The 17,100-nt window shown below is 44.1% G+C and overlaps 1 protein-coding gene across 1 annotated transcript in view; it reads left to right on the top strand.

Annotated features, from left to right (window-relative positions):
- usta (uronyl 2-sulfotransferase a) overlaps positions 1 to 17,100 on the top strand; it is a 50,218-nt gene that overhangs the window by 31,223 nt on the left and 1,895 nt on the right. Inside the window, exons 3-7 of the mRNA XM_062411040.1 lie at positions 4,737 to 4,892; positions 9,981 to 10,060; positions 10,157 to 10,310; positions 16,695 to 16,792; positions 16,942 to 17,099. Of these exons, the coding sequence (XP_062267024.1) occupies positions 4,737 to 4,892; positions 9,981 to 10,060; positions 10,157 to 10,310; positions 16,695 to 16,792; positions 16,942 to 17,099 (646 nt within the window). The remainder of the gene's footprint in view (positions 1 to 4,736; positions 4,893 to 9,980; positions 10,061 to 10,156; positions 10,311 to 16,694; positions 16,793 to 16,941; position 17,100) is intronic.

Here is a 17,100-nt window from a genome sequence, read left to right as displayed (position 1 = left end):
AAACTTTTTCTGTAACAGTGTCTGCAAAGATTTAATGGAAATTAAATTCAATGAGTACAAGTTGATTTCCATTCTCCGTTGCAGACAGAGTTGGGAGAGCAGCAGCTTGACTGTGTCCTGCGGCGACTGACTTCTGAATATTTACATTGTTATACAAACACAGAAGCTCTGGAATTAATTTTGACTCAGAAAAGTGGGATTTTAATGGAGGACGAAAAAGTTTCCAAGAGGCACAAGGGAGCGATAAAGAATAATTGACTTTCAGGAGTTTTTTTTGCGTTTGAATAAAACATGTTCCTCGGAAAAAAGTTGTTTCATAATTAAAGAGTAGTGCCGTGTGTCACAAGCAGAGATAGACTCAGTGTAAAACTGAGCTGTTAAGCTGGATTGCATTCAGGTAAATACCGGAGTCTCACCGCAATGAGCTGCACGAGTAGCAGCAAGTTGTGTTGCCTTCACAGGGGAGGTTTTGTTTGTGAGGTTGTGAACAGCATTACGTAAAAAACAATGAATCGGTTTCCTTTAAACTTGGTGGAAGGATGCTGTATGAGTCAGGGAAGAATCCATTCAATTTTGCTGCAGATCTGGATTTTTACTATCACTTTATTTAACGTTAGGAGATGTGTGTTTCTTGACATTTTCCCCATTTTCTAAGGAAATAATTAATCAGATTTGTTTTGGTAACTAAAATTCGGTGCAGCTTGATTGAATTTATCCGGATTTGGCCTTGGCAGAGTTATGGGCTCTTCTATTATATTCTAGTTTAATATAATTTTTTACCTCAGGTTTCATTACCAACCCGTCAAGTTCCCAAGTTTGAAATCAATAAAGTCTTCTGTCTTCTCCGTCCTTTCAATCTGGCTCTTTCACGTATCATTTGACTGCGGCTGTCTTCTGCAGCCACATTATCTTCACAGGCTTTACTAACTACACACAGCCTCCATTCAAACAGACTATAGGCTGGGACATTGATGATACATCAGCTGTTCCCTTCCCGTCTCATCTCTTCCAGACAGAAGATGCCGTTGCCTCATCAGCGTCAAACGCTTCGCCAGCCACATCTCCCATTATCATTTTGTTTGAGAATGTCTCTGCGGAGGGGTGGTGGCGTCGCAGCATGTGCACACAGAGGCCTGGTGGTTCTGGTAAATGCAGGGAAAGATTAGAAAGTGAGTTGAAAGCTCAACGTAAATGAAAGCGAATGGAAAAACCACACAGCTCTCAGAATAAAGTTTTGAGAGTCTTTAGGGAAGCAACGGCAAGAATGTCTGCATTTATATATATATATATATATATATATAAGTTTTTAAATATATCTTTAATAGGGCACATTTTCCAACATTGTGTTGTTGATTTTTTAATTGCATCAACAGAGAAACTGTTTATAGCCACAATAGATTTATTTTTATTCATGCACTAACATTCTTGAAGCAATGTCAGGAGGTCTTTTCATTACCTCAGCTAAGGAGGTGATGTTGTCATTTTCATTTTGTTTGTGGAAAAATGGTGGAAAGATGCAGCAACAAACGCACAAACAAACAATCTACATTTGCTGCACACATCACTTTTCTGATATTTTTTGTAGGTTTCCCAATTTCTTTCAAGCACCGAAAATGATTAATCTTAATTGAGAAAAAATGCATTCGCACGGACAACTACAGACTCTCCCTCCTCCTCCCGAGTGGTAGTGGAGACGAACTGATAGAAAATTAATAACAGGAAATGCTGGGAATCTGCAGTTTGCCCGGACCGAAACCTCAACATGCTGTTCTCCACTCAGCGTGGGACGAGCAGTTCACAGCCGAGAGCAACGAACCCAGAGCAGGGTTTAACTCAAACCAGGCGAGCGCCCTTTCCCAGGTTAGCGCTGCTGGTGCGGTTTTCCAGGACCTGCAGGAGGAAGATGGATGAGTGGGTGCATGCTGGTCGCGATGTGTGGCAAACCAGGACATGCCCTGAAACTCGCTGTTGGATGAGTGAACGCAGTGTTCAGCTCGCTCTCTGCAGAGATGGGTGGTCAGGCCACGAGACACAGGCAATAATTTGCACGTGTTTGTTGAACTAATGTCCCATCTGAAAATGTCTCCAAGCAGCATGAAGGTTTTGGTGCAGGATGCAAAAATAGACTTGAGGCCAGAAGTGGAGGAGAGCGTGAGAGAGAGTAAAGGTGCAGGACAACTCGCGTCCTCAGAGTCGGCTGGAGTTTTGGCTCGCGTATCTGTAAATACCACAACAGCAGCCTGACTCTCGGGAGTAGGAGCGCCCAGATCAGACACGGTGGAAAACAGCACTGTTACATAATTGTTTTTTAAAAACACTATGGATAAACTATTGACATAATCACGTGCCGACACTGCAAACATTTCTCACAGCGTGCATCAGAAACCTAAGATGTGTCGGGAACAACCGAACTGAGAGGTCGTCCTGTCGGTGATGTCAGAGCTGGCTGGAACTTTGACGGCATCTCTGATGAATATCTTGTATTATACAACACCAGACTGTTAAACAGTGGTGGAGGCAGTACTAGATAGACAGAAATGTACTCAAGTAAAAGTACCTCAGTAAGTTTTCTACTTGAGTAAAGTATTTGCTTTAAAATATATTTTCAAGTATTAAAAGTAAACTTGCAGCCTGTTCCCTGTAGCCTGTTCCCAAGAGTACAAGAGTTTCATATAAATAGAAAATGCTGCCGATGATTCTACCGGAAACACTGGAATCTTCTTCATACTATAACTGAGTCTCCATTTTTGTTTTTTCCTTTTCACCAGTGATGCTGCTACAGGAGGCGGGGTCTAATGTTACCTGCCCGCTCTGATTGGCTAAATGAACTAATTCCACTCCAGTAATTGATAATTTTTGAACAATGAAGAACAATGTGAGCTTTGTAGTTGGGTAGAACAAATAAAGATATTTGCAGATGCAGTGGAGTAAAAGTGAAAAGTTCTCGAAAATAAATCTACTGAGGTAAACTACAGAAACAAGAAACATGTCCAAACTAAGTAAACTAAGCAAAATACTGGTCCGCCACCTCATTGTGGAAAGATAAGAAGCCTGTATTTACTTTGAAAACGCTGAGGAATGTTACATCATCTGATCCAAATCTTAAAATTACAAACACTGACCATTAGTTTATTTATTTTTTTCTTTTTGGACACCGTTGGAGTCTAATCTACAAAAGTACTTTTAGCGATAAGAAGGTGATTTTTTTTTTATATAAGAAACGTCTGGCCAATGATGACGTCTCAGCGCGTGACACAAGCTGAGGCACGTCTGTCAACACAGCTTGTCAAAGCTTGTATAAGCACATATTTCCCCTGGGAATTGTTTTTCCAAGATCACGTTGCTTCCTTCGAGGGAAAGTGTGCCCATGTGCCTCAGCCTCTAATGACCTCCAGGTAGACAAAGGGATTCTGGGAAAATCAACGCGGAAATGGGATTAAGTGGAAAATTCGTACCTCTCTTCCCTGCTGTTTGTCTTCCATATAGCTCCTCTTCTTCATCCCTCTTTGTCTTTCTTGCTTTTCTCTTTTTTCACTGGATCGTAGCAAAAATCAAGAATCCCTTCCTGTTTTTGAGCCTGTTCCTGGGTGAGACAGAACCAAATCAGCCTGTGTGGGTGTACATGTGTGTGTGTGTGTGTGTGTGTGTGTGTGAGAGCAATGAAGCTAACTAAGTGTGAGGGGATTTTAAATCACAGCGGAGGGAGAAGCTAGCAGGTCGGAGGTCAAATTCATCCTGTAAAAGTCAGTGAGCCAGTCACCTAGAAAACTATCCAAATTGTTCATACCCCCCCCCCCCCCCCACCCCACCCCCCATGAGCCAATTAACCGGTTAGTTCATTCACTCAGACTTTTCTTCCAAACACACACACTGCCCCCCCTAACCCTAACCACCCCCCCCTGGGAAAAAGTTCAATGACTCTTCCAGGCTGAGAATACCAACAAGAATTCATCACTGCTGCATCCCCCCCCCCCCCCCCCCCCAATCTGATTTACTGGAAGGCTTCATTTAAAAAAGGGGAACTGTTTTCATGGCAGTGACAGACAGGATCTGTCTTTGCTTGGTTTGGGAGAAGCGATCTGACCCAATCCAAAATGTCATGTCAGAGACCTTAAAGTCTTCTTCACTTCCATAACTTCCTTTTATTTATTGTCACTCTTGCTCTCTTGGTAAATTCGCACAGCTGGAGTTCATTCTTTAGAGGGGCCACTTCTGCAACAGTCATGGGGTTCTTGCTGCCCTTGTTCTAAAAATTTGTTCCATGTAATCTGATGGATTACATGAGGGTCTGAGTCATGCTACTTGTTTAACTGGTGACTCGTGTTTTTTGTGTTTGTGTGCTTGTGCGGACGCGTGTGTGTGTGTTCACTAAAAAGTTGCATCATTATCACTTTGGTGAAGTCATCGCAGTCTCTGACTGAGAGGAGAGGAGAAGATGAACGCATGCATGCCGTTTGTGTCTCTGTGTGTGTGTGTGTGTGTGTGTGTGTGTGTGTGTGTGTGTGTGTTGGGGGGGTGTATGTAGTCAGGTCAACAGATTGCAGCCCCTGAGAGACCTTTTGCAGAGGTCAAAGGCCAAAGAAAGAGGCATTACAGTTTTTAACCTCGCTTTTTTCCTCTTGGTTTCCCTTCCAACCGATTGTGACTCCACTGTTCCTGTGTTTAAAAATGCACAATGATAACAATGCACTTCAATGATATGTCTGTAACATGTTTGTGTGTTTGTGTGTTTGCAGGTCCTCCCGTTCCCCAGCCAGGTGGTCTATAACCGCGTGGGGAAGTGCGGCAGCCGGACGGTGGTCATCTTACTGAGGCTACTGGCTGAGAAACACCAGTTCAACCTGGTCTCCTCCGACATCCACAATAAAACGCGCCTCACGAAACATGAACAGGTAGAGCTCAGGAGACGAGGGTGCGACTGTTGGATGCAACAGTTCAATGACTAAGAGGACGTGACGTTTAAAGTCTGCTGTGGGAATCACATGTTTTTGTTTACAGCCCCTCTACACCTCCATCGGCCTTTATCGCCAAAAGCTCTGGTTTCTCGTTGTCTCTCCGAGTTGACATTCATCGTCTCTATAAAACATATAATAACGCTCTGACGGGCTAAAACCTCTGAACTTTCATTTTAACACTCAGATTTAAAGCAGATGACAACTGAAGGTAACACTAAGCGTATGTAGGGAGAACACGACAGCACGACAGCAGCAGCCACTCGTAACTGTTTGTCTTTCATTCAGGTTGAAAAAAGGCTAAAGGATGAGGAACCGCCTTTATTATTTCCTGGAGTATCTGGAGGGCATGAGCGTTGGCTTCACAGAGGGAGAACTGCTCTAGTGCAAAAAAAAGAGCTTTTTGAGAGACGAAGAATTGCCCATGGGAATGCCAACGCAAATGCTAATGTGCATAAAGCATATCTAAACGGCACTCCTCATTTTAGCGACTGACTCTTAATCTTTCTCTTCTGACTCTTCCCACAAACCTCAAAGAATTTATTTTTTACATTCATTAAATAAACATAGAAAACGGAAGTGAAGGATTTTTTCCGACTGCATTGGGAGAGGATTCTGTGTGTGTGTGTGTGTGTTGATGCTAACATGACCAGATGATTCAGAATCAGGCCCTGAGCTCTGCCGCATTGTATTCAGGCCTCTTGCTGACATTAGAGTTAACACCACAATAAGGAATATTCAATGTTGTCCATTCAAACTTTACCAGCGAGGAGGTAGAGGTTTGGAAGTATAATCCTGAGAACCATGGTATCTTGAAATACTGTATAATCAGTTCAAGGCAAATATATAAAACATTCTCATAATGTGCAACTTTTAAACCAATAATGTTCTAACTTATTGTCTTTTATTATCTGCACAAATTGGTCTAAACCGTCCATCATTGGTTGGAGTTTGTTGAGGAAATGCGGATTTAACGATTTTATATATTTGTGAGTTATATCTGTAACCGTGCATCACATAGATTAGTAAACTTAAAACCAAAAAGTTCCTCTGATTTGTTAAAAAACGAACCAAACTGTGTGTTACTGCTTGAGTAACATCTGACCTTTGTTTCCTCACCTACACTCCTGTCTATGACCTTTCCCATTAACGCAACGGCTTCTGCATCACCGGGGTGAGAAAGTGACTAACTGTGTGTTTGTGTGGGAGCACGGCAGCGATGACTCACGTCCTCGCATCACGCTACACTGACAGGATTCCTTGTGGGATAAGCCGCCGCTGCTTCACACAGTCTGTGAACGGTCAGCAGGAGCTAAATATGTGCAGGCCATTACCGACCGATTTGATGTAAATGTCAAGAGTCAATATTGAAACAGCTACTTGTTTGCCCATTCATCAAAACCCCCTGAATCGCTGGCTGCACACACAGTCGCCGGACACCATTAGACGCATTCATTTTCTGGACATACAACATCTCTGTGAATGGTCCCAAGCAGCGCTCCTCAGGAACAGTGTGCATTCCAGTGTCTGTGCGAGGGGGCTCGGTTTAAAGAGTGTACGTCTGTGCTGGTGTCTGTGAGTGATTCTGTCGTCTGTCTCTGTGTAGTTCTCCGCTTGTTGACTTATGCAGATCCAGACGTCACCTAAGTTTAGAAATGCTGTTCTCATCAGTCGTGGTTATGGCTCAGGGGTACAGTTAGCGGACCATCTTTCCTGCCAGCTCTCCCAGTTGTCCCGCTAATGGGTTTTGCCTCTGGGTTGATGTCTTGTTTGTGGTTTGCCAAAAAGAGGAGGTGGCCCCCTGGAACTTCTTGGAACTTTGCAGAACTCCTGCAAATGGGAGACTTATAGTATAGTGACCCATCTGTACCTTTCAGCCCCCGGGGGAACAGGCCTAGTGGGATGGAGAAGTTTAAGACGTTTCCTGAAAGACCCTCAGAGACAGACAGACAGCATCTTGATTGTTGGTATGTCCGTGTTGATGTGGGATTCTGTGGCCTCCAAAAATACGAACCAGCAGACAGATGCAGTGCAGCCGTGGACCACGTGTACGTCTGCATCACTCAGCCACAGATACACAAACACCCAACACCAAAAAGTGTCTGGGCCCATACAAGCAAATACTGGAATATGTTCCAGAAGCATTTCAGCAGCTTCACTAAAATAGACACGCACTGAGGTCTGAACATTTTCCAGAAATTATTCTTAAGAGTAAGTTGCTCCAGACATTTTTTGGAACTTTTCTTTCCGGAGTCAGAAAATGGCCTCATGTGGCTGTTTGCTTTTGGTCACTTACCAGATATTCGATTTGGTGCTGGAGGGAAGTTTATCAGTTATCTTTAATATCTGGAAAGATCCTTTTGGAGTCTGTAGGGTTGGCACAAGCGGTTATGGCACAAACACTGAGACAAACCCACTTATTCAGTCCCTTCCTGTCCCTTCCAGGAAGTGTATTTATTTTTCGATTGCAACTGAATTCCCCTTGCAGCAATATGTAAAGTGCAGACCTGATTTTGGAAGAAAATAACACTGCTGGTAACGAAACTACAAAAATTAAAAGTAAACTTTGGTGAAACACACACATACACACACACACACAAGAAAAAAACTCTCCATTATAGGCAATGCCCCTTTAACAGTTGGGCCCTTGCAGTCTTCCTGACTCGACTCTATTCAAGGAAGGTAAGACCAGTTCTCCTTTATACTGGACGGGTCCTACCAAGAACATGATAATTAATAAACATTTTCAAATAGGGAGATACACCTCAAAACCAATTAAAACAAACTTTTTCCAATGACACTACATCCCCCCCCCCCCCCTCCAACTCTACCATACTGTGCCTTCCCCAGGGAACCCCTCTCCATAATCCGGTGGTACCCTCCAGCACAGGTTGGGCAGTTCCAGGTTTAACACGTGTAACAGAGAGGAAACAAGTGACAAACAATTCGTTGTCATTGTCTTTAGCAACAGATCGAATGTTTGCTGTCGCCGCCAGAGGGCACGAGCTCAACCCGTGACACAGTCCCGTGGTCTGACCGCCATGTTTGTCTCTACAGGTCCCGATTGTTCAGGCTCCCATTCGTTTGTCAATGCAAGTCACAGAAACAAAGTTGAATGCAGGGTCATGGTGTTCTGCGGTGGTAGCTCTTCCTCCGGTTCCCTTTATGAACCCTGTGAGGACACCGCGGGGGCTCAGGAAGCGGTGGGGGGGTGGACAGGGGTCGGGTCGGTGGCAGGTATGCCTGGAATCTCAGACTGTCCTGCACCACTTTCCCTCTGTCTCCCTGCAGCTCTGCTTGGTCAATGAGAGGGGGGGGCTGGCCAGACCGACCAGAGGGGAGGGGTGGTTTAGAAAACACACACACATGCATCAAATGATCCCAATGTGCTCAGCGTCTGGACGTCAACCTGGGTTTGGGGAGGGGGGGTGAAGGGGACATCAGAGGTTAGCTCTTGGCTAATTGGTCTCGACTAACGGTCAAGGGTGAGAGTTTCTTCTCAATATAAACCTCTTTTAAAATGGATACTGTGGGACACGGTGTGGTGGAATAAATCGGGTCCGCGCTAATGAAAGTTTCAGAAGTTATACTGTACACCGGAGACATCCACAGAAAGTGGAAGCTGAGCGAGTGGAAATCTACTGAGTTTATAGAGGAGGGGGGGGTGGGGGGGGGCGGTGTGAAGCCCGAATCTGACTGGGGCCTCAGATTAACTGTGTACATAAACAAGTACACATATTACTGCTGCTGTCCAAATAGTCCGGCTGTGACGTAACAGGTGCCTGTGCACGGTTTTTCTAAGAGCAGCACATTCAAAGAGGCTCCTCTGCGGATCAATGGCTTTTACCAGAGAGGTCTCTGGGCTACACAGAGAGGGATTCAACAGGATATCAGGTACCAAGGGAAATGAAAGAAAGCTGGGCAGCGATCAGGAAGAGTTTACGGTGCATAGAGGTGGAATCATTGAGTAACGACAAAAATAAACCATATAGCGAAGTCCTGGTATTTTAAAGATGCAGTAAGTGAAACCCCTATTTTTTTACGTTTTCCCTCAGGATTTACTCTTGACGTCAATTTAAAAAGAAGGAAAGAAAGAAAGAGAGGAAGACTTGTCGTGTCTCTATGTTCGTGTAAAGAACGGCCAATTTACCAAAAGACAGATTACATCAATGAATCCCTTTGATTTGTCACATCTCGTTGTTTCCCCTGTAATAACCAGGCTGTTCCTCGCTCGGTGCTCGTGCCGACTCTCTCACTCGCCCTCACCACCTACACATCCAGCTGAGGCTCTGTTGAACCTGCATGTGGCACTGCTGCGATATCTCACGTTTGCTTTGGCCTCTGTTGGCCCGTCTCTCCACGCAGAAGGTTTTTTGGGAACGGCGTTGGAATAGCGGAATTCTAAATGTTGGCTTTCCTGTGTGTGACATGACTGAGGGGAATGGAGCTGTGGTGATGAGTATTGCCAGATGAGCAGAACAATAATATTACTTTACGAAGTTTTTGCACTCAAGGCAAAGATGGAAATTGTGGCGAGGCCAGCCTGCGATGTGGGATTATTATTCTAATTGAATCAAGGCGCCAGGTTAATCTACAGCCAAAGTACTTTCTATCCATCGTGTTTATCTTTGTTTCTATTTGTCGACACCTACAGCAGCTCTTTGTCAATTTGTTTGTTTGTGGGATTGTAAGCTTGTTTGTTTCGTAAACAAGATTACACATATCGACTGTACAAATTACTACCGATCTTGGTGGAAAGATGTGTTATGGGTCAGGAAAGAACGCATGATATTTTGGTCAAGATCAGGATCAGGGGGCGGATTCAGGATTTTGTTTATCACCCCCTTTCATTTTTTTTATTTGGACATTTCACTGATTTCCCAAGGATTCATTTATGAAGCTTGGTGAGAAAATGAGTCATGAGTGTGTGAGAACTTTTTGATTGAATTTAAGGGATGGTTTTTTTATCTCTCTAATCACGTGATTCCTGTGTGGGTTTTTTTTTGCTGTGTGTTTGTGTATTTTTAGGTGGATCTCATGAAGAACATCAGCAATATCCCTCAGCCGTTCCTCTACACACGGCATGTTCACTTCCTCAACTTCACCAGGTGCAGTGAACACATGAACTCCCAGTGCCATTCATGTTACACGTGGGTTCATACGTGCGGACGGTGTTAACGTACGTTTTCATTGGCCTCCGTCAGGTTCAGGATAGAGCAGCCTGTCTATATCAACATAATCCGGGATCCCATCAACCGGTTCCTCTCCAACTACTTCTTCCGCCGTTTTGGTGACTGGAGGGGCGAGCAGAACCACCTCATCCGCACGCCCGGGATGAAGGATGATGAGAGATACCTGGTGAGACCTTTTGTTTTCAGGCAACACTTCTTAATTGTCTCTGTCTTTTGTCCGACCTGGTTTATTTTGCAGAGCAGATGTATTTTTCACATACAAGGTCATGTAGAGATTCAGCACAAAATATTGAATACATAGTTTTAGAGAATGAAACATAGAGATATCGATGACAAGTCATGTCTAGTCTTGTAATTTAAACAGCTTAATAACTTTTACATTTAAATTTGAAGCAGTGAGGCCCTAAGATAGATAGATGTATGTAAAGATGGATGACACGTCTCCACTTCCCCCTACTATCCAGAATTTTAGTAAACATACCATTAGCTGTCAAGTCGTCCACCCTAACCATTTGCAAAACCATAGAAGTTACAATGAAACTCTGGTTTTGATACAGCCCCACATGTGGTCACCATGTTGTGATGCCAAGAGGGAAATAATAAACTTTTATCTAAAGAGTCCAACTTATATTCTATCCTTCAGCCTTTATCTGCTTTTCATCTCAGTCCCAGTGCCCTCCAGAAAATGTACTCTCATATGGACCTTAATGAAATCAATGCCACGGTTGTTTATGGTTGGAAACACTAATGCGTTTGCAGTGTTTAAAAGAGCTGCAGTTACTTTATGACAGAGCCAATAACGGTGCTTTGAATACGTATCTGCTTTGGCTCCGGTCCAGCTGCTTGCATAAACTGAGCCTCAGCTGGGACATGAAGTGAAATGTCTTTTTGTAATTTCCTATAATCAAATGAGCCATAAGAATACATTGGATGAAATCACACAGTTTCTAAAAATATATCACGGCACTAAAAAGATGATTCTATCAATACCTGGTCCAGATTTTTATGGTGAATCAATATCCAGGCACGAACACTAGCTCACTCCTCAGCATTCCTCCCCCAGTCCAGAGACCCTGAGAGGAGGCAGTGGCCAGAATGTCATACTGGCTTGAGTCTGACTGGGTGTAATTAAGTATTGCACTGCTTTCCTTTGGACTTTTGGACCATGTGAGTTGAGTTATTAAAGTATGCAGACCACGGGGGCCCCTCGCTTGAGTTAAAGGGGGAGAGGGAGGCTGTAGACTGGCTTACCTGTGTGTGTGCGCGTGTGTGTCTGTGTGTGTTTCTCCTGTACTTATGAGGACCACATGCTCTGGACAGGGTTAAAAACCAAAAGCTTTCCAAGCCAATGACGTATTTGCTTGGTTTATTTCAGATAGTTAGAAAACAGGATGTGATGTTTTCCCCCTTGTTCCCCCGTCACTTTTATTTAAATCAACTGGCTAATAGCAACATCAGCAACAATCTAATCAGCTACACAGCTCCAGTTCTGTGCTAAATCAAACGTAAACAGTGGCTGCAAGAATGTGCCAGCGTAGCATCTGTATAGTTACACAGCTACCTAGAAATATATACACCCAAAACTGCAGAAAACATATCTGACACAATAACTCCAGGTAAAAAAATCAGCAAATAGAGTCACAGACACATTATAGTGTAAAAAGCCTATTCAGGATTTTATATGTAATAGAATGTGTAAATAACAAGCATACCTCTGCAAAGGCCCAACAGTCCACTTAAACTTAATCAAGTTGCACCAAATTGCACACACTCATATCAGTCGACTAAATATGCCAGATTTATTTACTCAAAATGTCAGAAAAGAGCCATTAATTTCAATTCTAAACGCTGGGAACCTCTTTACTCTGCGTTTTTAAATAGTAGTATGTTTAGTTCAGTTTCAGCCAAAACAATTGGACAAAACAAAACAATACACTGACACCCATTCCATGATCAAGATTTTACAGCCAAGAGTGAATGTCCTCCCAAGTATAGTCTATCTGCTACGGGTGTGTGCATCAGCAGGAGGGTCCTGGTGTGTGAACAGAGCTCAGGCTGGTCTCGGATGTGTCCCCTGCCTGGTGTGCATTAGCCCTTCCTGCCCTGCAGTGGGTGAATATGTGAGGTGTCAATGAAAGAACACTGTCAGTTCTCCAGCCGGGGCCGAGGGAACCTGATGCACGTGTTGCTGAGACATTCCTGTGGTCAGCTTGGATTTTCCGTCGGTCCCCACACCCCTTTTTACACACACACACACACACACACAAACACACTATGCTTCACAGAGGCATGCACTGGACACTTGAATGCAGAGTGTACTAAGTAAACTCTCACATGTAACTGAGCACATGCATGGAGTGTCACTTAAAGACTTGAATTGTTTTTATTCCCGGGCATGCAGCCGGTTTAAAAAATGCCAACCCAGACTTCTCTGGTCGCTATATTTGAAGGACCGTGCAGAGTTAGGTGTGTATTTACTTTCCCTCAGCAAGTACAATGTGTGCGTGTGTGTGTTATCATGAATATGCATGCACAAATCAATCCAGTGCCTCGACTGGAGATTAGTTCTCACGGTTAAAAAGCAACGCAGGTCCGATCAGGTGCGATTCCCACGGCAGGTGAAAATCATTGTCTCTCGGTTAAACTGATATTGACAATGACACATCCACACACTCACACACACAGAATAGAGGATTTACTGGCCTTGGCCGTGTCCCTACATGTCTCCACTTTGGAAACCGTGAGGAGGGGAATCAGTCACTAAGGGAATCGCCCGAGGTGCAACCGACACAACACGGTTACATATAATCAGGTGTTGACGATGTGACGTAAAGGTCGCCTGACTCATGATGCCTGCAGCTCCACAAAGGTTTTTAATTTTACATCACACTTAAGTGAAATTTCTCAACATTACCCACTTTGACACGAGGAATCCACAACAGTATATTACACAAAATGACACAGCAAAGAGCAAAAACACACATTTAGTCCACACCTCCAACAAACAAGCTCAACGCCCACATCTTTATATTGGGTCAAGTTGAAGACAATATCCATCCATCCATCCATCCTTAAATCCACCCATTATCTACCCAGCTTACCCTCTTTAGGGTTTAGTGGGGAGCTGAAGCCGATCCCCAGTAGACATTGAGCTAGAGGCAGGGCCGCAGGTCTATCATAGGTCCAACAGAGACAAACAACTGTTATTCACACCTAGTGTCTCCAAGGAACCTAACCCCGATCTGCATGTCCTTGGACTGTGTTAGGAAGCTGGAGAAAAAAACACACCGACGCCCGGAAAACATGCAAACTCCACCCTGGCCTTATAATTTGAATGTGCAAAATCTAAATAAACACACATCTGCATCATATATAATCATAATATCACAACCCCATCATATACATTCTTTGCTAAATAACATGGTAACATTGTCTTCCAACTAAAATGGTAAATGGTTTTGTATTTATATTGCGCTTTTCTAGTCTTGATGACCTCTCAAAGCGCTTTACAGTACAGTTTTACATTCACACATTCATACAGGGCATCTATTCGCAGCACTTTGTTATTCTATTGGGGCCATTCAGGGTTCAGCATCTTGCCCAAAGACGCTTCGGCATGCAGATGGGTCAGACTGGGGATCGAACTGCCGACCTTCAGGTTGGTAGAAACACTCTACCCCTCAGCCACGGCCGCCCCTAAAGCCCAACATTAAACCGAAGTTAAAGTTAATCTATAAATCAAGCTAAACTTTCTACCTGTCCAGTTCCAAACTGCAGGAGGAGAAGGTTATCTATCACACAGCAGCTGAAAGGAGAGTGAATGGGCTTCATCTCCTCTAGTGGCCAGAAACCCCCACTCCAAAGGAATGATCTGTGACTGCTGGATGCTGTCACAGTTTGCTCACTCGATGAAAAGATTCATTTAAAAGGTGAAAATGTGCCTGTGATGTGTTTACAGCTCATTTTCCGACAGTTCCCAAGTGGCAAAAAGAAAACATTTACTGCCGGTTCGAATGGGATCTGACCGAGGTCTGCTACTCCCATGCTCCCTGATGGAAGCCGAGTCAAAGTGTCCCATGGGAAAGGTTCACATCATCAATTACTCCTGATTTAATTCATGCACACAATCCATTGAGCGGACCAGGAGGCCGCTGTGGAGATTATTTTGCTTCAGTCTCTGTGACTACTCAGTAATCCATAGTGAGAATAGGAACAATGAGCCTGAGTGTGCACACAGGAGCTCTCCTCTAAATACTAATGGGCCTTTCTAAAGAAACTGCCAATTGTCTTTGCGTTTTTTTTTTCCGATTTGGACGTAGATGTTTATAAATGAGTTGTGGCTGGTTTCCCAGAGGTCCCCTAAACGTTGAGGCAGCAGGGCCCCGTATCAAGTGTCTCGGCTGTGCAGCGGAGGAGGGACTTCCTGGCTGCGAGCCAATCGTGAAGGGGAGCGGCGTCACACGTGTCACTTCCTGGTCCCTTTTCTGAGTCTCTTCAGCCTTTTCTCTTTTTCGGTTTTTCCAGTTTGGCTCCTGATGAATTTCTTTGGAGCTTTTTGTGTCTACTTCATTGGGTTGAAAAGGACTTTTCGGAGTCCCTTCGCTGTGTCTGTCTGTAGCCGACTAGACTTTTAGGGAGTGTAGAGTTGAATGTAGGAGTGGACTTCAAACGCACAACACTTCAACCACTGTAACTCGAGTTTCTTTTGAAATCTCTGCAAGCGTTTTATCTTTTCTCACATGGTTTGAAAGTTTTGCGATATTTTAAAGAAATCCACAAAGAGAACACTGCAGACTGCAGGGCAAGAGGATGCTCTGATAACTTACAACGCTGGATCTACCAACTCCACCATTCTTTGATTAACGAAAGACAAGAAGTACAACAAAGTGCTCTTGAAATTATGAATCCGAATCCGAAAGCCGTCGCAAACGCATCGCGAGTCCGGACACGACCCGTACACACGAACAAAAGCTCAGTTCTGCACAGCTTTCTAAAGGTTCCTCTGGGGTTTTGTTGTGGTTTCTTTTGAAGAGCTCTCCAGTGGTTGGCTTCACTGATCACCACTAAGTCTGGCTCCCCGTGCATCCTGCGGCTCGGACGTAAAGTTCAATCAAACCCCACCGCCGCTGAATCAGAGGCACGATTGTTCCTCAGTGTTCGGCTGCAGGGAAAAAAATAACTGAATAATGTCATTCATAGTTTCTCTGTCGTTTTTATGTCTTCGAACAAACAAAGCATCAAATATTCCTTATCATCATCCAATGCTTGTGTTAACATCAGATGATGGTAGCTGTCTTTACGCTACACAATCCAAGACAATGCATTCTCATATACACGTGGTGTCTTGCCGTTTAAGCCATGTTTACGCTCCTGTCTGTGAGGCCTTTTTCACAGCTCCGTCCCCTGGTTCCCAGTGTCGGCCCCGCAGGCCCCTCACGTCTCACCCCAGTCTGCGTCCCCCGGGAAGGTCTGGGCCCCTGGTCCTGTCTGACTCGACTTAATCTCTGTGATGGACCACGCTGGCCTCAGCGCCGGAAACCAATTGACAAATCTCTCTGTCGTTGACTTATCGGCGCATGAATCTAAAGGGCACGCTCTGATGTAATCCTTTCACTTTCACTTCACTTCCACTTCAAGCTTCTCTTCACTTTCACATGCCTGTCAACACCATTCGCCTCATGTTTGTAACCTGCTGCTACTGTGCGAGGGTACTGTATCTAAACTCAAGCCTTGAGTGTGTCTGCGAGCACCCCTGTGTGTGAGTCATGCTTTCTCGCAGTGTTTTGTTGCTCAGGACTTGTAGCAATCCATAAAGCTTACGTCACCTGACTTGGATTTGACTTCTGGTTCCGCAGCCCTCGGTGCCCGGCCTGCTTCACCCCTGCAAGTGTGCTTTTGATCTTTCCTGAGTGTTATTTTCCCCTTTTCATTATTTATTGGCGACTACATTCAGAGAAGGGTTCACAGCCCTGAACTCTTGGCCTTCATTAAATCCTCCAGTTGAACCCAAACACTTATTTGTTCTGCTTTGGAATCAGCCTCTGAGGGCTGTTGATGTGAGTTTATCTCTGAGCACAGGATGTTGTTCAGGACTGTGGTTCCTCTGATGAGACCAACGAGGTATTTGAGTTCAGCTAGAGAAGAGCTCACTCTAGTGGCAGAAGCAAATCATTGCAATTTCTCGTTGAGATTTGTCTACCTTGAGAGAAGAATTTTTTCTTGCGACACTAATACAATCATCTGGGAAAATTCAGTAAATACGTATTTAGGTAATAAAAACAGAATGATATGAATAAGAGAAACTAGAATGACACTGAGTCGTATGAAAATGCTAAATTCTGCTGAGTAAAAGACAGAACAAAAAAAATCGAATGGATGCTGATTTAAGTTTGCAATGACAAAATAAAATGTGTATTTACAAAATAAAACGTACAATAATAAAATAAGACTACTCAGTAAATTGTCACAAGGACAAATGAAAATGGGAAACACTGAAAGGAAGGCATAAAGCATTTAATTCGAAAATTTGTTTATATTCATCTGCTTCCAGGACATCAACGTGTGCATTCTAGAGAATTACCCGGAGTGCTCCAACCCCAGAGTTTTCTACATCATCCCCTACTTCTGTGGACAGCATCCGCAATGCAGGTACGGCTACGACCTTTGATTTTGCTCCCTGATACGTCGGGGTAATTTGGTGATAGCCAAAAATTTGATGTCTCCTCTATAAAGGTCGTCTTCTGTCTATATGTCTTTGCTTTTCTGCCACTCACTCTCTTCTCGTCTTCTTCCACCAGGGAGCCGGGGGTGTGGGCTCTGGAACGGGCCAAGCAGAACGTTCTGGAGAACTACCTCCTGGTGGGGATCCTGGAGGAGCTGGAGGATGTTCTGCTCCTGCTGGAGAGGCTCTTACCTCATTACTTTACTGGAGTGCTCAATATTTACAAGAGCCCAGG

The sequence above is a fragment of the Platichthys flesus genome, chromosome 18, assembly GCF_949316205.1.
Source record: "Platichthys flesus chromosome 18, fPlaFle2.1, whole genome shotgun sequence".
In the NCBI taxonomy this organism is placed as follows: domain Eukaryota; kingdom Metazoa; phylum Chordata; class Actinopteri; order Pleuronectiformes; family Pleuronectidae; genus Platichthys; species Platichthys flesus.
Note: the sequence above shows the minus strand (reverse complement) of the source record. Positions and strands in the feature narration are given on the sequence as shown.